The sequence below is a fragment of the Salmo salar genome, chromosome 13, assembly GCF_965601325.2.
Source record: "Salmo salar chromosome 13, fSalSal1, whole genome shotgun sequence".
NCBI classification, from domain to species: Eukaryota; Metazoa; Chordata; class Actinopteri; order Salmoniformes; family Salmonidae; genus Salmo; species Salmo salar.
Window position 1 is genome coordinate 9,813,925 of NC_138303.1, and position 10,743 is coordinate 9,824,667.

The following is a 10,743-nucleotide window of genomic DNA, read 5'->3' on the forward strand; positions in this document are numbered from 1 at the left end:
AAACAAACTCTCGTCACCCCACTGCACGTCGTACACGATCCATGTTCAAGCTCCTCCTGGTCTGACCAGAGAGTGTCTGTCAGTCACCTCGTAGTATAAAACCTCTCTCCAAATCCTTCATTCTGGCATAACATTTACCGCAGATATACTTCACTACTACCGCAGGGTCGTATTTACCCCCTAAATCTAGTTTCAAATGGGCCCCGTCGCCTAGCGTTAACTCCCCTACCTAGCCTCGCTGATTCAGTTGGCTGCTGTTTTAACATCTCTTGGGTAACAACAACAACAACAAAAAAGGTGAGATTTGCTTGAAACGGCAGTTTTGATGATTGAATTCAGTCGATGCTAAGTTAGCTAATGCTAATGCTAATGATACTCGGTCATGTAAGAAGATGTGCTTGTTGTTTTTGGACATTTGCTTTGTATGACAACAGCACGAAATCATTTGTTTGCAGCTACACTCACTTTTATGTTAATTGTTTGCCAACATAGCCAAGTAAAATTTGCTTTTGACATTTTACTCGAGAGTCATTTTTAGGCCTTTCGTCCCCAAAATGGACATGTTCTTCTAGCTAACGGTTAGTCGAGTTGGCTTTTTCTTCAACAACAGACTAACAAATGTTATGTTTCTAAACTCAAGTTTGTCATTTTCGATCACTTTTTTTTTTTTAAGAATGGTAACATTGTAAATTAGCTAGTAAAGTATAATTAGGCGCCTAGCTATCTAACGTTAACTAGCTAGTTATGTACCACCAGCGAATGGCAGTTGTTAATTGAAATCATGGTTAGATTTAGGTCGAATGGTCCCTGAGTTTAGCACACCCACATCAGCGAGATATTGTAGTTTTGGGGCGACAGTGGTTAGACGGTTGGGTGGTTAGACGGCCGGTTGGGTGGTTAGACGGCCGGTTGGGTGGTTAGACGGCCGGTTGGGTGGTTAGACGGCCGGTTGGGTGGTTAGACGGTTGGTCCGGTAACTGAAATGTCAATTGGATTGAATCCCCGAGTTGACAAGGTAAAAACAAATCTGTCCTTCTTCTCCTGAACAAGGCAGTGAACCCACTGTTCCCCAGTAGGCCGTTATTGTAGATAAGAATTTGTTCTTAACTGACTTGCCTTGTTTAAATAAAGGTTACATTTAAATAAATAAATAAAAAACCTTGTCATTTGTGTTTAGTAGTATCAGATGCCTACATTAAAGTCACAGAACAGATGGTAGCCTACACACTAACAATTTGAGGCAGCCTTGGCAGCAATGATTGTTTCAATATTTATCATATAGCTAAGTGTGAGAGGTGATTCTTATTGCTTGTTACTGTATGTAGTTAGCCAGCCATGCATTCTGAAGGACTGGCTAGGAACTACATCGTTGCAAAAACTTGTGCTATAATCTCTGTCTATGTACAAATGTCTGACTTAGTGTCCCATTCTTCTTCCAGGGTTTCTATCTAACGCACTATTCAACAAGATCTGAAGAATGGCAGCGATCAATGCAGGCGCTTCTCTTGTTGCTACCAATGACTACTACCGAAGTGAGTAGCTCTCGGGCCAGGGCATGTCTTTACAAAAGAAGCACTCAGGCCGTAACTCAGTCAAACTCCATCAGTGTGATTTTCCTTTGTCTTTGGAAGTGTTGAAAACTGGCACCCAAGTAAAAAATAAATATGTATCAGTCAAGAGTTTGGATACACCTACAGTTTAATTTTTTTTTACTATTTTCTACATTGTAGAATAATAGTGAAGACATCAACTATGAAATAACACATATGGAATCATGTAGTAACCAAAAAAAAGTGTTAAACAAATCCAAATATATTTTGGATTCTTCAAAGTAGCCACCCTTTGCCTTGATGACAGCTTTGTACCCTTTTGACATCTCTCTCAACCAGCTTCATTTTTTGTTGTTGTAATCTAACCTTTTATTTCACCTTTATTTTCATGAGGTAGTCACCCGGAATGCATTTCAATCAACAGGCTCGCCTTGTTAAAAATTCATTTGTGGAATTTATTTCCTTCTTAATGTGTTTGAGCCAATCAGTTGTGTTGTGACAAGGTAGGGATTGTATACAGAAGATAGCCCTATTTGGTAAAAGACCAAATCCATATTATGGCAAGAACATCTCAAATAAGCGAAGAGAAACAACAGTCCATCATTACTTTAAGACATGAAGATCAGTCAATCTGGAAAAATGCAAGAACTTTGAAAGTGCTATGATGAAACTGTCTCTCATGACACAGGAAAAGACCCAGATTTACCTCAGCTGCAGAGGATGAGTTCATTAGAGTTAACTGTACCTCCCAGAATTTGTGGGGATCAAACCTCTTGGTCATGAATGGGTAGTATTGTCCAGCCCTATCCTGAGACAGTGACAGAAGTATGGATTGATCCTGTGACAATAGCCTAGGTCTGGAGTAGGCTTGTAAAGGTGCTGAATGAGTTGTTCTGTACAAACCTAACAGTCCTATTGGTTTAACTTTTCCCCAGGGCGCCTCGGCTCCACTTCCAGCAGCAGCTCCTGTGGCAGTTCAGAGTACAGTGGGGAGGTCATTCCACACCATCCAGGTACACAAAGCAAGCATATGGGTGGTGGTAGGGACTGTGTTCAGGGGTGGTACTGGGAGTTCCCTAACTGTTGGGGTAGGGACTGTGTTCAGGGGTGGTACTGGGAGTTCCCTAACTGTTGGGGTAGTATGAGTATGGCGATACTGGTATAGTCCCAGTCTTACTACATGGTAGACCTTTTAAGGTTGGTGACTGTAGGATTGCCTTGTTGTGCCAGTCAGGGCACGGTGCCATGACAACACCAACTGACTGACTACCATTCCCTGCTGCCTCAGGGCACGGTGCCATGACAACACCAACTGACTGACTACCATTCCCTGCTGCCTCAGGGCACGGTGCCATGACAACACCAACTGACTGACTACCATTCTCTGCTGCCTCAGGGCACGGTGCCATGACAACACCAACTGACTGACTACCATTCTCTGCTGCCTCAGGGCACGGTGCCATGACAACACCAACTGACTGACTACCATTCTCTGCTGCCTCAGGGCACGGTGCCATGACAACACCAACTGACTGACTACCATTCTCTGCTGCCTCAGGGCACGGTGCCATGACAACACCAACTGACTGACTACCATTCTCTGCTGCCTCAGGGCACGGTGCCATGACAACACCAACTGACTGACTACCATTCTCTGCTGCCTCAGGGCACGGTGCCATGACAACACCAACTGAGGCAGCAGAGAATGGTAGTCAGTTTTTTCCTCGTCTACTGAAGCTTTACATGTACACAGTGATGAGGTCATTTAGTGAGTTATGTTTAGTTCAGGTATTCTTGGACCTGAAATTGAGATCCTAACCGAATTGGATCCGTGAAATTCCCATCTGACACCACCAGGACCAGGTCATTTTTTTATTTTGGGGGGGAAATCAATCCCTGATTCGGATCTGAGGTGGACCAGATCTATTGAGAATTGCGTTGTGGTCTACACTACAGCTTAGTATTAAAACGCTCTGTCTCTCCAGAATGCTCTCTGGCTCTGTCTCTCCAGAATGCTCTCTGGCTCTGTCTCTCCAGAATGCTCTCTGGCTCTGGCTCTCCAGAATGCTCTCTGGCTCTGGCTCTCCAGAATGCTCTCTGTCTCTCCAGAATGCTCTCTGGCTCTGTCTCTCCAGAATGCTCTCTGGCTCTGGCTCTCCAGAATGCTCTCTGGCTCTGGCTCTCCAGAATGCTCTCTGGCTCTGGCTCTCCAGAATGCTCTCTGGCTCTGTCTCTCCAGAATGCTCTCTGGCTCTGTCTCTCCAGAATGCTCTCTGGCTCTGTCTCTCCAGAATGCTCTCTGGCTCTGTCTCTCCAGAATGCTCTCTGGCTCTGTCTCTCCAGAATGCTCTCTGGCCTCTGTCTCTCCAGAATGCTCTCTGGCTCTGGCTCTCCAGAATGCTCTCTGGCTCTGTCTCCCACTAATTTGTGCGCTTTCATTGTGTGAATTGTTTGCCCTTTTTGTTAAATGTTTATTTTATATATACACTGCTCAAAAAAATAAAGGGAACACTTAAACAACACAATGTAACTCCAAGTCAATCACACTTCTGTGAAATCAAACTGTCCACTTAGGAAGCAACACTGATTGACAATACATTTCACATGCTGTTGTGCAAATGGAATAGACAACAGGTGGAAATTATAGGCAATTAGCAAGACACCCCCAATAAAGGAGTAGTTCTGCAGGTGGTGACCACAGACCACTTCTCAGTTCCTATGCTTCCTGGCTGATGTTTTGGTCACTTTTGAATGCTGGCGGTGCTATCACTCTAGTGGTAGCATGAGACGGAGTCTACAACCCACACAAGTGGCTCAGGTAGTGCAGCTCATCCAGGATGGCACATCAATGCGAGCTGTGGCAGAAAGGTTTGCTGTGTCTGTCAGCGTAGTGTCCAGAGCATGGAGGCGCTACCAGGAGACAGGCCAGTACATCAAGAGACGTGGAGGAGGCCGTAGGAGGGCAACAACCCAGCAGCAAGACGGAGCAGGAGGAGCACTGCCAGAGCCCTGCAAAATGACCTCCAGCAGGCCACAAATGTGCATGTGTCTGCTCAAACGGTCAGAAACAGACTCCATGACGGTGGTATGAGGGCCCGACGTCCACAGGTGGGGGGGTTGTGCTTACAGCCCAACACCGTGCAGGACGTTTGGCATTTGCCAGAGAACACCAAGATTGGCAAATTCGCCACTGGCACCCTGTGCTCTTCACAGATGAAAGCAGGTTCACACTGAGCACATGGGACAGACGTGACAGAGTCTGGAGACGCCGTGGAGAACGTTCTGCTGCCTGCAACATCCTCCAGCATGACCGGTTTGGCGGTGGGTCAGTCATGGTGTGGGGTGGCATTTCTTTGGGGGCCGCACAGCCCTCCATGTGCTCGCCAGAGGTAGCCTGACTGCCATTAGGTACCGAGATGAGATCCTCAGACCCCTTGTGAGACCATATGCTGGTGCGGTTGGCCCTGGGTTCCTCCTAATGCAAGACAATGCTAGACCTCATGTGGCTGGAGTGTGTCAGCAGTTCCTGCAAGAGGAAGGCATTGATGCTATGGACTGGCCCGCCCGTTCCCCAGACCTGAATCCAATTGAGCACATCTGGGACATCATGTCTCGCTCCATCCACCAACGCCACGTTGCACCACAGACTGTCCAGGAGTTGGTGGATGCTTTAGTCCAGGTCTGGGAGGAGATCCCTCAGGAGACCATCTGCCACCTCATCAGGAGCATGCCCAGGCATTGTAGGGAGGTCATACGGGCACGTGGAGGCCACACACTACTGAGCCTCATTTTGACTTGTTTTAAGGACATTACATCAAAGTTGGATCATCCTGTGGTGTGGTTTTCCACTTTAATTTTGAGTGTGACTCCAAATCCAGACCTCCATGGGTTGATACATTGGATTTCCATTGATTATTTTTGTGTGATTTTGTTGTCAGCACATTCAACTATGTAAAGAAAAAAGTATTTAATAAGATTATTTCATTCATTCAGATCTAGGATGTGTTATTTTAGTGTTCCCTTTATTTTTTGGAGCTATGTATGTATGTATGTATGTATTTATTTAACTTGAACATGTAAAGAAGTACCTGGCCTGTAGGTCTATAAAAGTTCCAGTTTGGGGATTTCTAATTGTCCTAATGCACCACCACTTATGTGCCTCAGAGCTTCTCAATGTATTTTTATGGTCACCACAGTATAGTTCCTCACTGTATTTGAAACATCTTTCCAACACTCTCGTTCTCTCCATAGTGAAATGGCAACATATTGCTGATCCCGTATATCCAGCGGAAACGTCATAAAATAGACTATCTGAACACTTCGCCCTGGCTCAAATACAGCTGTGTATTACAGCAAAACTACTTTTCTTGTTTGTTTTTTGGGGGACCAGGAAATACGATGACATCGCTAAAGTAGTCAAATATTTAGTAGGAAACAACTTTGTCAGCGTTAACATGTCATCAAACTTACTTTAGACGGTTGGCAATGTTGACATTAGCTAGTAAAGTTTGTCAAAAATAGCTGGCAATGCTAGCAAGCGTTATACTACATCTAAAGTCAATCTGGTGACATGAAAATGTTTTCCTACTAATTATTTGCCTCCATTTTGAATGTCATTGTATTTCCAAGCCACTGTAATGCACCTTTTGAAATCTCCATCAGCGATCATTGATGATGCGTTGAGTAGAATGCTCAGTCGGACATCAGTCCAAAACGAACATTCAAAAGTACATTGTGACGAAACACACAACCCCAGGAATAGCGAGAGCTCAAGTCAGACAGAGCGAGGAAGACCGGTGAAGGAGACAGATTAAATATTTTTTACTGAGCCAACTGCCATGTGTAGCTAATTAGATTATTTATTTTTATTAGGATATTTTCTTCAAATAATTTCAGATCTGGTCTGTATTTTCACACCGGTCCGTGGCCACCGAGCGTGATCCGATCCGAGGGTCAACTATAGAATTATCGGGTAATCGGGTTACTGTATATCCGTGTGAACCTTTTATGTATTATGTTGGGGCTATTATATAGGTAATTGTCTTATGTTTATTCATTTTCTATGTGTTTGACCTAGTTGTTAATCTTGTTTCTCAGGTCTGCCCAAACAAGACTCTGGACATTGGTGGTCCAGCTTCTTCTTTGGGAAGCAGAACCAGCCAGGAATGACCACTCTGACTGAGGAGGCCAAGCAGAAGTAAGTTAAAGTAGGCAACTGGGAGAAATGTGGGTAATGGACTATAACCTCTTACGTATTCAAAACACTTCAGAATGTTCTTGACTTATCCTCTGGTTCCATTGCGCTCCCTTGGGGGGGGGGGGGGGTGTAAAATAAACATTGCTTTTAGAGCTGAACTGAACATACTCTCAGAAGCACAGTGCACTTTGTTTCATGTCTGTAGGGCTTACCATTGCTAAGATATATAATTTTTTTTGTGTGTGTGTCTCAATTCTGGGTCAAAAGGTCACAGGATAAGATGCACATGTCAATGGCAAAGCCTTTTCTAAAAAATGGTGCCAAAATGACACCAGGTGGACTCAGATTAACAAACAAAGTCATTTTCAGGAGTTAACTGGAATTTGAGAGGGAGAAATTTCCTGAGTTACAGTTCATAAAAGGAAATCGGTTAATTTAAATAAATTAGGCCCTAATCAATGGATTTCATATGACTGTGCAGGGCTGCAGCCATGGGTGGGCATGGACTGTCACAGGCACACGCACTGGGGAGCCAGGCCCTGCCAATCAGTTTTTTCCCCACAAAAGAGCTTTATTACAGACAGAAATACTCCTCTGTTTTATCAGCTGTCCGGGTGGCTGGTCTTAGACATACTGCCACATTATCTAAAATGACGCTGAGTGCAGCTTATGGTAGATAATTTAACATTAAATTCTCTGGCAACAGTTCTGGTGGACATTCCTGCAGTCAGCATACCAATTGCACACTCCCTCAACTTGAGACATCTGTGGCATTGTGTTGTGTGACAAAACTGCCCATTTTTAGAGGCCTTTTATTGTACCCAGCAAAAGGTGCACCTGTGTAATGATTATGCTGTTTATTCAGCTTCATAATATGCCACACCTGTCAGGTGGATTAATTATCTTGGCAAAGGAGAAAAAGGTCATTAAAACGGCTCTAAACAAATTTGTGCACAACATTTTAGATGTTTTTTGAGTATGGAAAGTTCTGGGATCTTAATTAAGTTCATGGCACCAACGTTTTATATTTGTGTGTATAATACACATTTCATGTTAATTTATGCAATATGCATTAAATCTTTGACGAATTCGTAAAAAAAAAAGATCTTGTAAGTTTTAAAATTATTATTTTTTTTTTTAACCTAATGCAGTAAAGTCACAAGCTACTGATCTAACCAGAGGTAATACTTTTAAGGTTTTAGTGTGCTTGTTACATCTCTTATGGAATTCGACTTGACCTAATCACATTATCTTCCTTCTGCCCACCATTTTGATACTATTTCAATGCATTCCAATGGCCATAGACTTTCAATGGAGAAATGTCCATTCATAGCTCCTCCCACACCTACTCAGCACACCGTTAACCCCGCCCTCACACACTGTTAGGTGAGGAGACTAACCTTCCTGATAGCTACTATAGTAAAGGTGAGATGGCAAGTGTTCATAAATGGACAAACAAACAGATTCTTGGTTGGGCCTTTTTTATTAGCGTTAAAGACAATGGGCCTTTTTTATTAGCGTTAAAGACAATGGGCCTTTTTATTAGCGTTAAAGACATTGGGCCTTTTTATTAGCATTAAAGACAAAGGTGCGTATCTTAAGTTACATTGTTCACTATGGGACTTACTTACATTATACCGACTAGTTGGTCAGAAGAGGTGAAGACAAGGCCATCCAGAATACAGGCTTATTAATATCAAACAAATAAGCATCTGTAATTTCACACAAATGTGCGGTAGCAAGGTTTTCATATTCGCGTGTATCCTTATACTGTCCTTCTCTCACACTGGGATTTACGGTTTTACACAAGGGGGTGCAAAAAACCCCCGCTAAAGCCCATTGGGCGTCTTACCAGAATGCTAGCGGAAAAACCCCCAGCTCTTTATAAGTGTTGTGAAACAACTTCAACTAGTAGTCAATTCATTAGCTGACATTTCCAAACCCTTATTGTCTTGCTTCATGAATACTCCCTCCTGGGTCCCTCACTAGGACAGACAGCTTTCTGACACACTAAGACATAATCCTCATGGCAGTTTCATCTACAACATTAAGCAAGGTGCTCCCTGCTGAATACAACACCAGTTTTCCTTGTTCTCACACTCAACCTCTCTCTCCCTAAACAACTCCTCCTCGCTCACACTGTCCTCCATCCCTGGGAATTGAACTGGCGACCTTTGCATTGTTAGTGCTACAGTCTTCCCGACTGAGCCACGCAGGTCATCCTTACCTCTCCCCGTTTTGCTTTGCTCTCACACTCGACCCCTCTCTTCCAGGGCGGCGGCCATGACTGTGACCAACGGCCAGGTGACCTGCGTTGCCAGGGAGATGGTGATGAAGAGGCAGGTCAGCGACGGCAGCGAAGCCGGGAGGCCGGAGCCGGGGAGTCCACCCCCCTCCTGAGAGATGGGACAAACGCTAGGAGACGGAGGCTGCGTCCCCATTCCCTAAACCCTTAATGCGGTTCCATCCTCCACACTACATAGAATGTATGCCTCTTACATTGCTTCATACTAGGTAGTATGGATATTGGAACACACACGCTTTTTTTGTTTGTCTTAGTAGGACAGGTTGACAATGACCGTTGTTTTATTTGTATCCCGTTTTTGTTTTTTTTAAATCTATGAACAAAATATATATATATAAAAAATCTTTTTTTTTTTTTTACATTTGTACTTGTCTGTAACACCGTGGTGCCCTCATAACTTTTGTTAACTTCTCCACTTTGTCACCCTGTGATTGCAGATGTCTAGTAAAAGTCGCCTCAGCCTAATTATAGACTTGTCTGTCATTTCTGTTTCTTTCAATGGAATTTATTGCTCTGAAAACAATCTTGCTATGCCAAACAGTCAACATTAACCTGGGCACTCAGTATCCGTCAGTCAACCTTTATTCGTCAGTCAACATTAAAAGGATCAAACCCTATAGAGAACATACATTTTTTTATTACCATATAATTTTTGTAAGTTTACACACTCAGGAATGTGATGAATAATTAGCTTCCCTATAGAAAATACACTAACCTTCACACATCTAGGGGCAGGGGTTCAAACTGTAGAACCCTCTTCCTACATTTGAATATAAAAATAGATTTTATCAAACAAAACTATGCTACATTTTATGGGACCCTCAGGATGACAAATCAGAGCAAGATTACTGAATGTAAGTACATTATTTACCTTCAGAGGTGAATGTATCAAACCAGTTGCCGTGATACGTTTTCTGTTGTGCACTCTCCTCAAACAATAGCATGGTATTCTTTCACTGTAATAGCTACTGTAAATTGGACAGTCCAGTTAGATTAACAAGAATTTAAGCTTTCTGCCCATATAAGACATGTCTATGTCCTGGGAAATGTTCTTGTTACTTACAACCTCATGCTAATCACATTAGCGCACGTTAGCTCAACCATCCCGCGGCTGGGACACACGATCCCGTAGAGGTTTTAACCTGGGCACTCAGTGTTCAACTCTGTCAGGCTGAATACTGGAAACAGACCATTGATATGCATGGATCCTCTTACCTTCTTGTCTGTGACTTATGAAGCCTTTGGCAGTTATGGATCTTTTGGCAGTTATGGATCTGAAATACTAGAAACAAACAATCCCTCTGCCAAGTATAGTAAGTAAATGGGAATGTCCATTCCTACCATGCTGTGTAAAGTTTATTCTGGAAGCTTAGGACTATTCAGTACAGTCAATTGCTATGTGAAATGTAACACCGTTATGATAAGTATGTCTAGTGGAGGGGGCTTCCTACTGCCAACACTGCAAGACACCATGTCTGACACCAGGCCATTAGGCTGTTCTTGTCTTGAGTCAAGACACCATATTGCCTGACACTGTTAGGTTCTACTCCGGTACGGTACTCGGATACGGACGCAGAGAAAATCTCCGACCAGATGTATTCACCCAACAGGATACCCTCAGCTGTATAGCAGCACAGTGCTACAGAGCCAGTCTTATCTACAGTACCTGGGGTGAATGTCTCAGCAGGATG

At 43.5% G+C, this 10,743-nt stretch overlaps 1 protein-coding gene across 1 annotated transcript; it reads left to right on the forward strand.

Annotated features, from left to right (window-relative positions):
• The first annotated feature begins 48 nt into the window (after nt 1-48).
• Nucleotides 49-9,517, forward strand: LOC106566296 (pancreatic progenitor cell differentiation and proliferation factor B). The gene is made up of 5 exons (XM_014134197.3): nt 49-297; nt 1,440-1,532; nt 2,486-2,563; nt 6,648-6,747; nt 9,021-9,517. Exons 2-5 carry the CDS (start codon nt 1,478-1,480, stop codon nt 9,145-9,147), a joined length of 360 nt encoding a protein of 119 aa, XP_013989672.1. The 5' UTR covers nt 49-297; nt 1,440-1,477; the 3' UTR covers nt 9,148-9,517.
• Nucleotides 9,518-10,743: the final 1,226 nt, after the last annotated feature.

Bases quoted from the DNA above. Each gene is read 5' to 3' on its own strand.
- LOC106566296 (XM_014134197.3), top strand. From the start codon at position 1,478: ATGGCAGCGATCAATGCAGGCGCTTCTCTTGTTGCTACCAATGACTAC. The intron at 1,533-2,485 runs GTGAGTAGCTCT...ACTTTTCCCCAG, and splicing joins TACCAATGACTACTACCGAA to GGCGCCTCGGCTCCACTTCC. The intron at 2,564-6,647 runs GTACACAAAGCA...CTTGTTTCTCAG, and splicing joins GGTCATTCCACACCATCCAG to GTCTGCCCAAACAAGACTCT.